Raw genomic sequence first — 17,897 nt, 5'->3', positions numbered from 1 at the left:
TGTTTTTTGAAAATGTAAAAATGCAGAAAGTTTTCTGTGAGGGTTAGGTTTAGGGGTAGGGTTAGGTTTAGGGGATAGAATATAAAATTTGAACAGTATAAAAACCATTATGTCTATGAAAAGTCCCCATAAAACATGGAAACCAAACTGTGTGAGTGTGTGTGTGTGTGTGTGTGTGTGTGTGTGTGTGTGTGTGTGTGTGTGTGTGTGTGTGTGTGTGTGTGTGTGTGTGTGTGTGTGTGTCTTGTACTCTGCTTGGGGTCTCTGCTGTTATTAATTGAGCACATGTAGCATTACTGTTAGCATTAATGTTAGTGAGACAGTGAGGAATTGTTTGAGCATGAGATCTGTATACAGATTGACTGTTATTGACTGTATTAGAGTGACAGTTCTGCCACCGTGTGGAGAGACATGAAAACTACAACACTTACAAATTGCCAACCATGGTAAGTACTTATGCAAAACAAGTTTCTGCGATAGATTTGTGATGTGTAAAACAAAATGAAGTGATAAATAATGACAAACTGCACTTATCAGAGTTAGCAAGATCCCATTTAGCAGACCGATGCCACTTTGTGTGTGTAAACGAGGAATTGTCAAATCAAACAAAATGACGGACTTCAGAGGATGAATGGATGCCAACTCCAACCGTATGCCAAATGACCGGCCTCACTGATCTCTGCCTGCATCACCTCATCTAATGATGGACTACACTCTTATAATGGAGTACATCGACTCTCAGTGAATTGCCAACAAAAGCTTCATCAGCCACCTGTCGTGCACAGCGAGTCACGTGGTCAGATGCGCAGATTGGCGGTCTCTGAAGCGGAGGCGACTGAGACTCGTCCTCCGCCACCCGGATTGAGGCGAGTAACCGCACCACCACAAGGACCTATTAAGTATTGGGAATTGGGCGTGCCAACACTGGGTCAACAACTGACGTATTTTTCTAAATGAAAGAGTTTTAGAATATGAGACAAAGCTGATACTTAAATAAGACATAAATCAGCTCAAGTCTCATGAGCTCTGTAAGAACAACCTCTTGAACCTCTTGTAAGATTTCGTTTATCTGTCTTTTCTATTGCCAGGAGTTCTTTTAATAGAATAGGCCAACAGCTGTAGCCCCACACACACACACACACACACACACACACACACACACACACACACACACACACACACACACACTGGTGCTGTTATAAATACAGAAGTGTTTGTTTGAGTGTCTTCAGTCTCAGAGATGGCCGAGAAAAAGAGCAGCAGCAGCGTCAGCTCTCGTCCTACTGTCAAGAGGAAAGAGAGAGCGGACAATGAGGTAAAGAAAGAAGAAAAATCTCCAAAAGAAGAAGAAAAACCTGCAGTGAATGGAAAGAACGTGGCCGCGGAGAACAGTGAGGCCGCGGCGGCGAGTAACGGAGCCGCAGCAAACGGGGAAAATGACGAGAAACCGGAACCCATGGAGCTGCCACCGTTTGAATCGATCACGGGGTGAGTCTCATAAATCTGTTCAGAACTCGTCTAGGGGAAAACAAAACTTTTGTTGCTTATTAGTAATAGTATTCCATACGACTCATGCGCTATATTACACGTCTCCTGGAGTCATACAATAGCTTCGTGTGAGGAACCAATATTATCTGCTGGTCATTTTCCCTGTAGTTCTCAAATCTCAATAAGTTTGCCGTATGTCATATGATCCGCAAGAACCAATGACGGACTATATATGCTATAAATGAATATACGCAAAGATAAATCAGAAGATTTTCAGTGATGAAACAACTTAAATTTGGGTCTTTGAGAGTCTGGGTATCTCAGCGAGTATTGACGCTGACTATCACCGCTGGAGTCATGAGTTTGAATTCAGGGCGTGCTGAGTTACTCCAGTCAGGTCTCCTTAGCAACCAAATTGGGCCGGTTGCTAGGGAGGGTAGAGTCACATGGGGTAACCTCCTCATGGTCGTGATTAGTGGTTCTCGCTCTCAATGGGGCGTGTGGTGAGTGACTCTAGTCAGGTCTCCTTAGCAACCAAATTGGGCCGGTTGCTAGGGAGGGTAGAGTCACATGGGGTAACCTCCTCGTGGTGGTGATTAGTGGTTCTCTCAATGGGGTGTGTGGTGAGTTGTGTGTGGATCGTGGAGAGTAGCATGAGCCTCCACATGCTGTGAGTCTCCGCGGTGTCATGCACAACGAGTCACGTGATCAGATGCGCCGATTGACGGTCTCAGTTCGCTGTCCTTTTCGGCATATCGCGGTGCCATTTTGTGGTCCGTTCTGCATAACGCGGTGGCTCATTTTAGCTTATCGCGGCACATTCGGTACATTTCGCGGGCGACCCACCAGCCCGCAAGCCCCTTCCGATGGAAAATCCGCCCCTGATCGGCCCCAAAGTGCATCGGCCCACTAGGAAAATGGCCAGTATGCCATATTTACCTGTCCAGCCCTGTCCAAATCCAACAAACTTTCTCCAATACTGGAGGAAGAAAGTACAGCAATGATGTGAGTTTCTCTGTATATCTGACACTAATGGGAAATTGTTAGCATGAACACTCGGGCTGAACGCTAGACAAGAGGAGATGAGTCCAACCCAACCCCCACAAGCCCAGTCCCGACAGGCTGTGATGTCTATCGTTGATTATTTGTTGATGTTTAGATGACCTTTGACCTCATCAACCCACCAATGAACAGTCTCCAGATATTTCCGTCACTGTCTGAAGCCTATAATCCAACATCGTGCTGAAAACAAACTTGTCTGGCTCTATAGAAGGCACAGATTAATTTAAATAAGTGTTCATTACAGTTGGATCTGGTTCATTTGGCAACAATACCCTAAACTCTGTCTGGAAACTCGGATCTGTATATGGGTCAGAGATTAAGCATGAAGACCTGCCCCCACTGCAGGTATTTATAACCCTAACGTTCATTCCAGCTGTCTGCGAAGGAGGGGTTAAAAACAACCGTAGAAACCCTTGAGATAAACCTTGGACAGCTGGGAAATATTAGAGACCCCATGAGATCAGAGTTCTGTGGCTGTTAGCTTTGAGGTCAGCTATATGCTATTATACTGGGGTGGCTGTGGCTCAGGTGGTAGAGTGGGTCGGCCACTAATCGCAGGGTTGGTGGTTCGATTCCCGGCCCACATGACTCCACATGCCGAAGTGTCCTTGGGCAAGACACCGAACCTCAAGTTGCTCCCAATGGCAGGCTAGCACCTGGCTAGCACCTTGCATGGCAGCTCTGCCGCCATTGGTGTATGAATGGGTGAATGAGTCACAGTGTAAAGCGATTTGGTAAGGCGCTATATAAGTGGGGACCATTTACCATTTACCATATACGCCTGAAAGTTGGTCAAATTGGGTTAGGGTTACCAACGCCTCTCTAGAATGAGACCGTCATCTCCGCGTCAACATGGGAAAGAAAGGCAACCCATTTCAAGGGGTCTATAAGAAACATAAGAGTCCCCAATGTGAGAATTATAATAGTCAACTTTAAGCTAAAATAGCTTGTAGTGTACAGATCATACCAGTAGAGGCTGCTGTAAACGTCTGTGATAACGATTTATTCGATTCATCTCCACAGGGATCGAATGGACCCCTTCTTCTTCAAATTCCAGTTCAAGAACGTCGAATACTCCTCCGGGCGCAATAAAACCTTCTTGTGCTATCTGGTGGATCAGGGTCCCGGTGCCGACGGTCTCCTCAGAGGCTACATAGAAGACGAGCACTCGGGCGGTCACGCCGAGGAGGTATTTTTCCAACAAATCCTGCCCAACTACGACCCCGCCCTCAAATACACCATCACCTGGTACATGTCGTCCAGTCCGTGCGCCGCCTGCGCCGGCAAACTGGCGGACATCCTGAAATCTCTGAAAAACGTGAAACTGGCAATCTTCTCCGCGCGGCTCTTTGAGTGGGAGGAGCCAGAGATTCAGGCGGGGCTAAAGGCACTGGTGGGCGTCGGCTGTAAACTGCGCATGATGAAGCCGCTGGATTTCTCGTACACCTGGGACACGTTTGTCGAGAGCGACGAGCAGCAGTTCATGCCGTGGGAGGACTGTCAGGAAAATTACGAGTACTATCAAGAGAAACTGGCCGATATACTTCAGTGATAAAGAGTAAGAGAAGTTACAAGCTACTCGTCATTTAAAGTAGTCAAACGACTCTTAGTTGCTAATAAAAAGTAGCCAAGTCCATTGAAGTTCCTCATGGTGGCAATATCTTTTAAATGATATAACTATCCGCTTTCATAAGCCATATTTTTCCAGCACAATGGCAATAAGGGTTGTTGAATAAATGACATCAATTATGGTGACACCAGCCCGTCTGGCACCAACAATCATCCATTTGATTATCTAATCGGCCAATCGTGTGGCAGCAGTGCATAAAGTCAAGCAGATACGGGTCAGGAGCTTCAGGCTGTCAAAGCCAAGGTGATATACCTGCAGGCCGGAGACCTCCAAATGGGTTTGGAATCTCTGAAAGAGGGCGGAGTTACCAACCGACTACATTTTATATGAAATTGTTTCCAACTGATACTTTTAGTAATTCATTAAAAATATAGCATTGATATTTACCATGTCTCCGTTCGCCATCTTGATTGAAAAGGTGTAACTCATTACCATGATTTTTGGGCTAGTCTTAATGCTGTTGAAATGAGGCATCATTAGAGGGTAGACAGACAAATGGGTTTTAAGACGCATCCATTTTCTCTCTCTTATGGCGGACATCATGACACACTGTACGGTGTAGTGTCGAGTCAGCGGGCTCATTTGATGACTCGGGTTTCAATTTTTTGGCAAGTGCACAAACTCATTTCAACGTCTGGTCAACATGTTCAGAGAATGATTATGATGAGACGTGCCACTGAGAGATGAATGGGTGAAATCAACACTCAATAAGGCGGTTGCAGGAATGCTCTACAGCGCACATTAGCAAGACTAGCCTGACAAACGTTTAGCATGAACTAAAGAACCATAATTTATGATACAGTACTGATGTCATCTGACGTTTACTGATATATGTTATTGAAAATGTGACATTTTAACCAACCGTCAAAATCTGCCGTAATAATATTATATATCAATATTATTTTCCATTTTCATTGAGTTTTATTAACCAACATCAGTCCTGATCAAAACTACCAAATATTCATTCATTTTCAGGATTTTAACCCATTAAATGCCAGTTTGTTTACACACACACACACACACACACACACACACACACACTTGTATCTGCATCATATATTCAGTTGTCCTGCAGGTCTCTATAATACAGTAAACAGAGAATACACACACACACACACACACACACTATAATACAGTAAACAGAGAATACACACACACACACACACACACACACACTATAATACAGTAAACAGAGAATACACACACACACACACTATAATACAGTAAACAGAGAATACACACACACACACACACACACACACACACACACTATAATACAGTAAACAGAGAATACACACACACACACACTATAATACAGTAAACAGAGAATACACACACACACACACACACACACACACACTATAATACAGTAAACAGAGAATACACACACACACTCACACACACACTCTCACACACACACACACACACACACACACACACTCTATAATACAGTAAACAGTGAATAGGGGAAAAGTTTGTATTTGCTCCACAGGATAAACATGAGGGAAATGGCGCCATCTGGTGGAAAATATACAAATATACATTTTGAACTCAGGACTCTGGAACGAATGCATAATATCATATATATAATTCATAATTTTATGCTTTAATGTCACTGGGATCAAATATTGCAGTTTTAATGAGTTTTAATGGGACATTTTTGTCCTGAAGGTCCCGAGTGTGACTATATTGTCTATTATAGATGTGTTATAGATGGATTATAGGAACTGAGGTTGAAATATCACAATTCCCCCCAAAAATACGCACCTTTGGCAATGTAATGAAAAAGACAAAAATGACCCGAAGGTCACACAAGGGTTAAGTTTGTTGGAGCTGTACTTGCTGTCTGGGGGCTTCATCGAGTGAACCGACTTCCCTTAAAGGGACTTTTATTGTACATTTAATGTCCCGTTTAAAAGTACAAACATTTTCCTTGTTTGTTTGTTTTAGACGTGACTTTGTAAGTTATGAACATTTTCTCTGTTGCAGGATTACATGACAGCAGCTGAACATGTTTCCAGTCATGAAGTGTGTGTGTGTGTGTGTGTGTGTGTGTGTGTGTGTGTGTGTGTAGTGTGCGTGTGCGAGACCTCAGAAACACTCTGATCTTTGTACTTTAGTTGCATCCACCAGCTGGAAGACGATTAAAGACATTATTAGTGATTTCTGTGGTAAGAGTGTGAAATAAAAGAACACTGTAGAAATGACAGAATCTTTGAGTAATTTTGTGTTTTCTGTATTTCTGTAACGTGTTTCTACATCATGAGAATAGTTGATTTTTCTATTTATACATTAGTTTTATCTTTGAAATGGGTTCAGTTACCCGAACCTTAATATTCATGTATTTACCATGTCTGTAATAGACTTCAGATTCACTTTATTTATATATTTATGTTCAAGCTAGCCAGAGCAGAAATGTACACACACACACACACACACACACACACACACACACACACACACACACACACACACACACACACACACTCACACATACACACACACACACATACACATACACTCTCACACACACACACACACACACACACACACACACACACACACACACACACTCACTCACATGTTTACTGAGCACTGCCAAATGATCAGGACCTTTAACTCAAACTAATCTGATCAGAACTGTAACAGCTGTATATAAAAGAAGCATGTGTGAGCAATAAATACATTCATATATACAAATAATGAGTGGCAGATTCACCTTCACTGTTTTGGAAAATGAATAAATGCCTTTGTCTTTGCCTCCACTTCTGAGACCGTCAATCGGCGCATCTGATCACGTGACTCGTTGTGCATGACACGCGGAGACTCACAGCATGTGGAGACTCATGCTACTCTCCACGATCCACACACAACTCACCACACGCCCCATTGAGAGAACCACTAATCACCACCATGAGGAGGTTACCCCATGTGACTCTACCCTCCCTAGCAACCGGCACAATCTGGTTGCTAAGGAGACCTGACTGGAGTCTAATACCCCACGAGGAGGTTACCACATGTGACTCTACACTCCCTAGCAACCGGGCCAATTTGGTTGCTAAGGAGACTCACAGCATGTGGAGACTCATGCTACTCTCCACGATCCACACACAACTCACCACACACCCCATTGAGAGAACCACTAATCACCACCACGAGGAGGTTACCCCATGTGACTCTACCCTCCCTAGCAACCGGCACAATCTGGTTGCTAAGGAGACCTGACTGGAGTCTAATACCCCACGAGGAGGTTACCACATGTGACTCTACACTCCCTAGCAACCGGGCCAATTTGGTTGCTAAGGAGACCTGACTGGAGTCTAATACCCCACGAGGAGGTTACCCCGTGTGTCTCTACACTCCCTAGCAACCGGGCCAATTTGGTTGCTAAGGAGACCTGACTGGAGTCTAATACACCACGAGGAGGTTACCCCATGTGTCTCTACCCTTCCTAGCAACCGGTCCAATTTGGTTGCTAAGGAGACCTGACTGGAGTCTAATACCCCACGAGGAGGTTACCACGTGTGACTCTACACTCCCTAGCAACCGGGCCAATTTGGTTGCTAAGGAGACCTGACTGGAGTCTAATACCCCACGAGGAGGTTACCCCGTGTGTCTCTACACTCCCTAGCAACCGGGCCAATTTGGTTGCTAAGGAGACCTGACTGGAGTCTAATACACCACGAGGAGGTTACCCCATGTGTCTCTACCCTTCCTAGCAACCGGTCCAATTTGGTTGCTAAGGAGACCTGACTGGAGTCTAATACTCACATTGTTTCTCTGTCTGGGACTGAAGCTGATAGACCGCCGGTTCTCAGGGTTTATATACACCCCAACATCACCACACACAGTGACCTCACACAGTGTACAATGGGGGTCTCCTCCAAACCCAATGTGTTCCACCAAGTCACTTATCAAACTATTGATGAATGCATTAATTAATCAGTGTTGTTCAGTTTCTCACACACACTCATTGAGCTCAAAGACACCTGAGAGTCCATGTCAAACTCAAAGCAGAACACGTGAATTTGCACAGACGGTCAGTCAATGTTGTTTTCACCCATCACTCTAAATCGGGAGTTTGAAAGCCTTTAAAAAATGCCTTAAATGCCTTTTCTTGAAAACCAAGCAAGATCCCCGTGATTCCACATGACCAGACCGCTGAGAGCATCATTGGGGGCCCTCGTCGCCGTGGCAACCCATCCTGGATGTGGTTACTGTAGGTGAGGAATGATGACCTGTGAGCGTTTGAGGGGGGTGTTGATGTTTCTACACTGATTCCTGTGCCGTTAAACATCTCTGGCTAGCAACTGCCCAGAAAGGAAGACTAGTTCACAAACATTCGTCATTCACAAACCCTCATGTTTAATCCCGCTTGACTTCTGTCAGTGGAACGTAAAAGATGTTTAGGTGCTACTCTTTTTCCATAGGGTGAAAGCATTTACTCATTGCTTGTATGAACAATGTTTTGTTTAGGAGTTCATTCTGGAGTCGTTGGACAAATTCAGGAATAACTTCTGGATTCATTTTAGATTCTGTAAACACGCATTGGCTTGTTTGGGGGTGACACGTGCAGTAAAAACACTCGTTTGTCTCCACCTGCTGGCGAAAAGGTCAAAATTTATTCAAAACACTCGAGTTACTGGGATGAATCAAAATACAACCGCTAACAGATGCACAAGCCGAAAATAAAATGTCCGTCATTAATGGGCATCAAATCACTGGGGAAGAAATAAAAACTCTCAAACATATATATGCCCACACACACATATACACACAGGACGCCCCTGGTACGTCACAGACCTTCCCTGCAGCCTCCAGACGGCTGTGTCTAGAAGGTAACCCCCCGGCAGCCTACGTCACGCGAGAGTGTCATTCGCTGTTATTAAGGTTATGTTTAGGGTTAGGTTTAGTGGTAGGGTTAAGGTTAGCGTTAGCGTTAGGTGTAGGCTTTCTGTAGGACTCTACATAACCCCCAAAAACACAGAGTGTGAACGTTCAATGTGGCTCTCGCGAGACGTAACGCCACTAGACGGTTACCTTCTAGACACGACCCCTGCGTACACGACACCCAAGAGACTCCTCCCACGTTGCGTGCGTCTGTATATGTTCTCATACGTTCGGATTTCCTCCCAGCGCCATTTTAGAGCGGACCAAAAAGAGACCAACGTTTCAAACACACGCGATTTCACGGTAAGCACATTTCTCCTCTTTTTTTATTTATATTGAAATGTGCCTGATTACGTTGTTTGCGGCGTTTGTTCATCAACATTAGTGTATTATTTATTATTTAGCATGTGGGTTGATTTGTGTTTGTGCAGGCCGTCGTTTCACCGATGACCTAAATGATCTGTAAACTGATAACAATGAGTCTTTGGTTCTCTTTTTAAATTATCATCTTGATTATGTTTGTAGCTTTGCGTAAATAAGCGACTGTTTGTGTATTGTATTGTTTAAGTAAACGCCTGCAAACAAAAGCAGAAGACGCGAATTATTAATTTCTGTTATTGCATTTTATGCTCATTTATTACTAATATGTTCTCTTACCGTTTGTTTTTATTGTTTCAATACAGATATGTGTGGTTTTTTTGGTCTCTATAGTGGTTTATCAACATTATCCAACTTGCTGCTGTACAATGTTAATAAATAATAGACTGTTTAATTCAGCACTAAAGGTCAATCTGGATTATAATGTTGAGAATCTGATAAATGATTAAGACAAATTGAACCATTACCAAATAACTCATTTAAAACGCATCAACAAACTAAATGTGGTGTTATCTGGCATTAAAATGACCTAAAAATGTGCAGCAGAACTAGTATTGGGCAGTGTTGCGTGTAATGCATTACTACGTAATTAATCACTGTAAATTACTTTTTCATTGAGAAAGGGATTTACTCTTAATTTTTCAGTAAGTTAATTACTGTTACTTCTGATGTATTTGCGTTAAATAATGTATAGACTCTAGAATAATTCTATATATATCGATAGTGAATTTAAAGTGCACCTATTATGGTTTTTCAAATATTACCCTTCGTGTTTGTGATTTTTGTAAAGTTTCAAAAATCAGTTATTGACACCTAAAAGAAAGAACCGATTCCGAACACCTGAAACGAGTCGTTAATAATTCCAGACCTACTTCCTGTACTAACCTACATAATTTAAGAACAAAAAAACCCACCTCTCGTCTTCATTGGCTGCTCGCAAACATCTTTGACCCGCCCTCAAACACTACACTAAGCGGTAGACCAATCACAACAGACTGTGACATCTGACCAATCAGAGCAGAGTATGCTCTCTGAAAGGAGGAGTTTAGAATGAACAGATCATTGAACGAGTCGTTTTTGACACCTTGGGGAAAAAGTTAATGCTGCAATTTAAATTGTGCAAATTAAAGTGTTTTTTGACCTTGGATGCATGTAAATCTATTGCAAGAGATATTAAAACAAAATTAGGCACGTTTTAAAACCATAATAGGTGCTCTTTAATGTTTAATGTTAATCTGCATGTTTTCCAATTTAACACTTTGCCCTTTAAATTCTTTGTCCAGCTCATTAATAATTTATTAGATTTTTATGAGTTTGATCAGTGTAATTTAGTAGTTGTTATTATTAATAAGTAATGCAATTACTTTTCAGACAGAGTAAGAGTAATTACTACAGTAATCTAATTACACTGTAGAATATGTCATTAGTAGTATTTTATTTTTTTTGTTTAACTTAAACAACACCGACTTAAAAAAACATTCTCCCAATTTGGAATTCCCAATACTTAGTAGATCCTCGTGGTGGCACGGTTACTCGCCTCAATCCGGGTGGCGGAGGACGAGTCTCAGTTGCCTCCACGTCTTATCACGTGACTCGTTGTGCATGACACCGCGGAGACTCACAGCATGTGGAGACTCATGCTACTCTCCACGATCCACACACAGCTCACCACACGCCCCATTGAGAGAACCACTAATCACCACCACGAGGCGGTTACCCCATGTGACTCTAGCCTCCCTAGCAGCCGGGACAATTTGGTTGCTTGGGAGACCCGGCTGGAGTCACTCAGCACGCCCTGGATTCAAACTCACGACTCCAGGTGTGATAGTCAGCGTCAAGTTCGCTGAGATACCAGAACCCCAACCAACAAAGGCATCAACAAACAAAATGCCCTAAAATTGTACAGCAGAACTAGTACTTGGCCAGTACAAATCTGCAATGAACTAAAAGTACATTAAACAGAAACTGAGTCTGGTATTGAGGGGGATGAAGGCAGAGAGCAGCCACACCTTTACACACTCCATTAGCATTATAATGTGTCTCTATCCAATTATTGAAACACTGAAGATCTCTCCATTGTTTTTGACACATCTCATTTTACACCCCTGTGGCTGTGATCCAAAAGCTACATGTAGCCTGGTGATCTCCATTGCTTAGGTTGAAAATATTGATGTACACATTTTTTTATATTATGCTGTTATTAATGGTGAGTTATTGTGTGTGTGTGTGTGTTCAGTAAATTTGAGTCATGCATCGGGATTGCCCTCTGGACTGTAAAGTGTACGTTGGGAATTTGGGTAACAATGGGAATAAATCAGAACTGGAGAGAGCTTTCGGCTACTACGGACCCCTGAGGACCGTCTGGGTGGCCAGGAATCCCGCTGGCTTTGCATTTGTGGAGTTTGAAGATCCTCGAGATGCGACCGACGCCGTCAGAGAGCTGGACGGACGGTGAGTGCAGAAAATATCAGTCCAACAATGAAGCTTTTGAGAGCAGTTAAATTTTGTATAGGCGTGAATCTGCCAAAACTGGTCAAGAACTGTTTTTTGCACTATGGTAATGGCACCTGGGGGTGGGGAAGTATACTTCATTGTCATGAAAATGTTTTTATTTACATTTTTATTTTTATTTTGACCCGTAAGTAATTGTTTTTGGTGATGTCCTAATGTAGGACCCTTTGCGGTTGCCGAGTGAGAGTGGAGCTGTCCAACGGTGAGAAACGAACTCGGAACCGGGGTCCACCTCCTTCCTGGAGCCGACGCCCACGTGATGACTACCGAAGACGTAGTCCGCCCCCCAGGCGCAGGTGAACCTGTCTTTCGCTTGCCTATCTGTACATTTCAGAGATAAACTAATCCGATTCTGCCCCTCACCAGACCCAAAGGCCTGTGCCCTCGGCTGGACCGGTTCTGTCCCGGTTCTGATGAGTGGCTGCTGGAGAACATTTGCTCTTCCATCTTCATTTTCATTGATAGCCATTTAAACATTGAACACGACTCATGCCGGACTTACCTACTCAAATTGTACTAGTTCTAGGATTATTAAGCTATTCCTAAAGTAGTCCTAAAACCTGGAAGAGAATTGGCTTTTTCAAGCTGTGGGATATCTTCTGGAATTTCTAACGGGTTATTAGGTTTTAGTTTTTTTCTTCAATGAGCTGCTTGTTTTTAATGCATACAATGGCTCCAAGATTTATGTTTGAGGTATGACTGTGTAATTTATGTTGTAAATGAACTTTCACATTTCACTAAAAACCCATATTAAATTCCAGAGGCAACCCAAATTGTCCTACAAATTGACGTTATGACTGAACTGCTCTGTTGAAATTAGATTTACCGTGATGAGGTTATGAATAGAACTAGACATACACCTCATTAGTTAATGAAGGATCACGTTCATAACGAAACCTTGGAAATTGGCACTCGCAGCCAAGCAGTCTCTAGGTAATCAGGGCTAATATTGGTTGGAATGCAATCGTTTGTTGACTTAAATGAAGGTTGTTTTTGCTAATTTTCCTTTATCTATATTAATAAAAATGAACCCCGTTGCAGAGTCACCACCATGCCTCTTCTCATCACCCTCTGAGTCAGTCTACTAGTCCTCTTTCAGCATCATGTGACCAGCGTGCCCCAATCAGCTGGCTACGTTGGTGTCACATGACCCAGGCACAGCCGGTCATCAGGTCGCACCAGCCCATTGGTTCCTGAGCATGCTGTTGTCAGCTCCTCCTCCAACCTTAACACCCAATCGGCAGCGGCCACTTCACATTCCTGACAATCAGCGTTTTATGTTCCCCAATGTCTACACTACAAACCATCAGCAACAGCCTTCGGCTAACCAATAAAAGCAGGAAAAATCCACTACATCCAGCCCCCATCCGCAAGCCAGCTAATCAGCTCGCAGCATCTGGCCTGCACTTTCCCGCCAATTCTACTCCCCGGCCGCCAGCCGCCTCCCCTTCGCCTTTTCTAGCTTGTTGAAAACCAAAAAACTAGTAAGTTTTTCCTGCTTCATACAGTTTAATGCTGAATACAGATGTAAGATGAGGAGAAATCTCCTTTTCAGTTCAATCAAGCAGGGTTGGTATAAACTCTTTTGCAAACCTTTTGAAGGGAGAGTGACGTTAATCTGTAAGCAGACTGATGGGGAGCCCAAACGTAGGTTCGGGTTACATAAGCGAGGGCTTTGAGAGCTGCACTGGTTTGTTTCACTGTCTTTATTCTGTTGGAGTGTTTGCAGTACGTTTCTGTTGAGTTTCCATTGAATTCACCTCCTAGTGCACTACTAAGACTCTTTACTAGAGCGTAACTCTTCTAGTTTGGTCAGATCAGTGTCAGTGTTTCTTTGAGTTTCTCCAAGCCCATATGTGTTGCGAGATCGCAGCAGAGCGGATCTCCACTCCACCCCCGTATCAGGGCGGTGATGAGTGTTTTAGCAGGTTGGTGTTTCAGGGGTTTTGAGGTGTGTTTACATGTTGATTAGCACATGCTTACTCTGTTGCTCTTTTTTTCTTTTCTTTAGATCTCCAAGGAGGAGGAGCTTCAGTCGTAGTCGTAGCAGGTAAGATACCCACCTGTTCTTGTATGTCCTGCCCCTAGAACTCAGCAGTGATCGTCCAATTTTCAGCGGACCGGGTTACAGAAGTACATCTCCCAGAGGCATTTCTAGCAGTTTTTCAAGAACAGTGTAGAGATGTTAAAACATCTAATTCAAAGCAATTTAAGGATTTGAGAATTGGTAAAAAGGCAGTACAAGACACTTAATGGCTTTTATGAGGGAGGAAATTATCTAATCCCACGAAGCATTAAAAGTTATGCAGAGTGTTGCAGTAGTCACGTCTAGAAATGACCAGGAGCTGCACCATGTATTAAGACTGGTAGAGGCTGATTTTTCAAATATTGTAAAGCACAATATACGAGAATCCCAGTGAAGTTATGTATATCAAAAATAGAAGAGGCCCTTACACTTAACCTTGCGGTACACCAGTGATTAGCTGATGTAACTTAAAACCTTGGTCCTGGTGGATGGCACATTTTTAACGTTTCCCTTCTCTAATACCTGGGTTCTATGAATTGGCTCACTTGTAGAGATTCCAAGACCTGACATTGGTGTAACCGATAGTCTTTGAGTTTTGATGGGAATGGTAAAAGGAAAAAACACAAGTGTTTAAATTACAGACTTGTGGGGTTCAACAGAAACGTATTGCATTACTTTACAACCTCTCAGCTCATGGCAGGCCGTTCTTGAAAAGGTTTGTACTTGCCTCTGAAGATCAGCCTCTCTCTGGAGGTTTTGAATGGCATTTTTACTTCCGTAACGCCACAGGCCTGTATTAATTAAAAATTTTTACAATTCTCCCCAATTTGGAATGCCCAATTCCCAATGCACTCCTGGTGGCGTAGTGACTCACTTCATTCCGTGTGGCGGAGGATGAATCTCAGATGCATCTGCGTCCTATCACATGGCTTGTTGAGCACGTTACCACGGAGATGAAGCACATGTGGAGGCTTCACGCTATTCTCTGCGGCATCCACACACAACTCGCCATGTGCTTCACCGAGAGCGAGAAACACACACGATCACAAGGAGGTTACCCCATGTGACTCTACCCTCCCTAGCAACCGGGCCAATTTGGTTGCTTGGGAGACCTGTCTGGAGACACTGCATGCCCTGGATTCGGACTCGTGACTCCAGGGGTGGTTGTCAGTGACTTTACTCCCTGAGCTACCCAGACCCTCCCAGAGCTGCATTCTTAATGTGTTTTATCCCTCTATGGGATGGGGTCTTTGTTTTGATGGGTGCGTGTTCTGTTTCTCATCTAGATCTCCTTCCAGAGAGCGCAGGAGGGAGAGATCTCTGTCCCGTGACAGGAACCACAAGCCCTCTCGATCTTTCTCACGATCAAGGAGGTAAGAATCTTATTTCTTTATGTAGTCCTTCATATAGAAGTGTTTTCGAGTCTGGGTTATGGAGTACCCCCAACAATTTGGAGTTCATTGAGCCTGTCTGAAGTAAAATCAGTTCTGTTGTTTAAGGAAGACATGTCAAACGTATGGTTATGGGTACTCCATGACCGGGATTGGGAAGACTCTGCTATAGCTTGTCCTGGGTTAGGTCTGGAACTTTCATCTCCTGGTCCGATAAAGAGACAACCACTTTCCCACTGTAAAGATTCAGATGTCCCCCCCAAAGATTGGATCTTGGGACCGGCACTATGCTTTGGACTAAATATAAAAATGGTCTTGTGAATTGACTTAAAATGCTGAGCTCATTTTGATGTTTTTGTTACAGTCGTTCCAGATCTAATGAACGAAAATGAACTTCAATGCTGAAAACATCATGATGGCAACCTCGACGCAGATCAAACGTCTTTAAACTTCGATAAAGACTTTAATGCCCCAGAGTCCGTATGAGTCCCTCGTGTTTTTTGTATTTACATCAGTTATTTTAGCGGTTCTGTTTTCTTCTGTGGTTACGGTCGTGGTGCTACTGTGTGTTTTGCAGGTGTGACGCTTCACTTAATGCATCAGGATTCCATCGCACACTTTTAATTTTGTTGGCTGTGTAAGAGGGGGTGGATATGAAGGGTTCTTCTCTGATTGATACTGCTGCCCTGACCTTATTTCCTTTGGTTTAAAGTTTTTATTTGCGTTACTGTGCGATCAGGACAGCGGCAGTAGAGGGGGGATATTGTAACGGCACTATGACGGCAGCAGGGGAAGCAACGAAGAACGTTTTCTTTTTTCTTTCTTCTAGTGTTTGTACCCTTTTTGTAATGTTGATCTGGATTAAAACCCATTACACAATAACCTTGTCTCCTCGTTTCTTTATCTTGTGGTTTTTATATTTGTGTAGTTGACCATTTAACTTTCTCAAATAAAAATTTTGGCTAAAACATTTATATGAATGTTTAAGAAGTCACCTTAAGTTTTAAAACATTTTCATTGGTGTGACAAGTACAATTTTCCATGTCTCTCGAATATTAGCTAATCGGAATGGTTTAGAAAAATGCGTGTAAACTGCTTGTATAAATTCATGTTAATCCCCGATGAAAATTTGTTTTGTTTGGGACTGAATGACATTTTTTGCATAAATTATTTTAATCCTTCAACAGCTGATCCAAGAGCGCCAGTGGTCAACACTCGTCTCAAGTTACACCAGGAGTTTGTAAGTCACCTTTTGAATTCACTGAATGTCACTTTTCTAAAGGATTGTGGTACTGTCATACTTCCGTTACATTTTACTGACACAACACCTCACATAGTTCAGATTAACCGAACTTTAACCCAACCCAAACAGTTTTATGTCGCCAATCTGCAGTAATACAGGTCTGTCAGTACTAATATTTCTGTACAGTAGTATTCAAGAGGGGCGTAGTTTCTGGGGGGGGTAATTTGAAAAAGTTGTCTCATGTTATTAAACCAATCAGGTCAGAGTAAACCGGTACAGGAATGCCTCCAATGCGATTTTGTTGTACAGATACAGACACCATTTGTTTTGCTAGCATATTGCTGATTACATGTTTGCAATGTTTTTGTCAATTTTAGATGCCAAAAGTGAAAGCCGTCAGAAGAATATAGATTTACTTTAGGAAGTTACGGAATTACACTTGGGGTTCTGGGTATCTCAGCGCGTATTGACGCTGACTATCACATCTGGAGTCGCGAGTTTGAATTCGGGGCGTGCTGAGCGACTCCAGCCAGGTCTCCTTAGCAACCAAATTGGCCCGGTTGCTAGGAAGGGTAACCTCTTCGTGGTTCGTTCTCGGTGGGGCGTGTGGTGAGTTGTGCGTGGATGCCGCGCTTCTGTGGCGACGCGCTCAACAAGCCACAAGATGAGATTCACGGGTTGACTGTCTCAGACGTGGAGGCAACTGGAATTTGTCCTCTGCCAACCGGATTGAGGCAAATCGCTACACACCTAAGAGGACTTTGCACATTGGGAATTGGGAGAATTACACTTGTGCAAAGCATTCAAATATTGTAAATTCTTAGTCTTGCAACTTGATTTTCAAAATGATCTGCGCATGCAATTTGACACTTTTACACTTTCATATCTTACTCTGGGGATGCAAACAAATACATCTGGAAATATTACATTGGTCACAAAATTTAGGAACCCTGATAGCAAAAGTACAACCCCCAGATCTCTGTGTGTGGACATCTGGAAGACATATTTTTAACATTGTTTGATCCTGTGCAATATATCTGTAAGACGTATGTCAATAATTATGTCTCTGATGTCAATAAGACCTTCAGCAGATGTCTTTGAAATGTTTATGATCTTTTGTTTAGCAGATTTAATCAGATTGTGATGATTTCCAGATGACTACATCTAAAACGGACATCTCAGAGACTATTATGATAAAGAAAAAGTGGAGTCAGATAACCTAAAGGATGTAGGATCAAATCGCTCAAGGGTTGATTCATCACTTAAGGCTAAAATATA

The 17,897-nt window shown here is 43.0% G+C and overlaps 2 protein-coding genes across 4 annotated transcripts; both read left to right on the top strand.

The window, feature by feature from the left end:
• Nucleotides 1-218: 218 nt before the first annotated feature.
• apobec2a (apolipoprotein B mRNA editing enzyme, catalytic polypeptide-like 2a) lies at nucleotides 219-6,639 on the top strand. Of its 2 annotated transcripts, XM_052124175.1 has the most exons (3): nucleotides 223-1,488; nucleotides 3,574-4,108; nucleotides 6,170-6,639. In XM_052124175.1, the coding sequence occupies exons 1-2, from the start codon at nucleotides 1,241-1,243 to the stop codon at nucleotides 4,100-4,102; spliced, it is 777 nt and encodes a 258-aa protein (XP_051980135.1). In that variant the 5' UTR covers nucleotides 223-1,240; the 3' UTR covers nucleotides 4,103-4,108; nucleotides 6,170-6,639. The 2 variants fall into 2 exon arrangements, with proteins under 2 accessions (XP_051980136.1, XP_051980135.1); XM_052124176.1 differs by lacking the exon at nucleotides 6,170-6,639 and having other exon boundaries at nucleotides 219-1,488; nucleotides 3,574-5,220.
• A 2,636-nt stretch (nucleotides 6,640-9,275) lies between these two features.
• Nucleotides 9,276-16,258, top strand: srsf3b (serine and arginine rich splicing factor 3b). Of its 2 annotated transcripts, XM_052124356.1 has the most exons (6): nucleotides 9,276-9,373; nucleotides 11,685-11,899; nucleotides 12,121-12,255; nucleotides 13,971-14,009; nucleotides 15,272-15,358; nucleotides 15,741-16,258. In XM_052124356.1, exons 2-6 carry the CDS (start codon nucleotides 11,697-11,699, stop codon nucleotides 15,766-15,768), a joined length of 492 nt encoding a protein of 163 aa, XP_051980316.1. In that variant the 5' UTR covers nucleotides 9,276-9,373; nucleotides 11,685-11,696; the 3' UTR covers nucleotides 15,769-16,258. The 2 variants fall into 2 exon arrangements, with proteins under 2 accessions (XP_051980316.1, XP_051980317.1); XM_052124357.1 differs by lacking the exon at nucleotides 13,971-14,009.
• The last annotated feature ends 1,639 nt before the right edge of the window (nucleotides 16,259-17,897 follow it).

This window comes from Xyrauchen texanus, chromosome 50 (assembly GCF_025860055.1).
Source record: "Xyrauchen texanus isolate HMW12.3.18 chromosome 50, RBS_HiC_50CHRs, whole genome shotgun sequence".
NCBI lineage: Eukaryota > Metazoa > Chordata > Actinopteri > Cypriniformes > Catostomidae > Xyrauchen > Xyrauchen texanus.
Note: the sequence above shows the minus strand (reverse complement) of the source record. Positions and strands in the feature narration are given on the sequence as shown.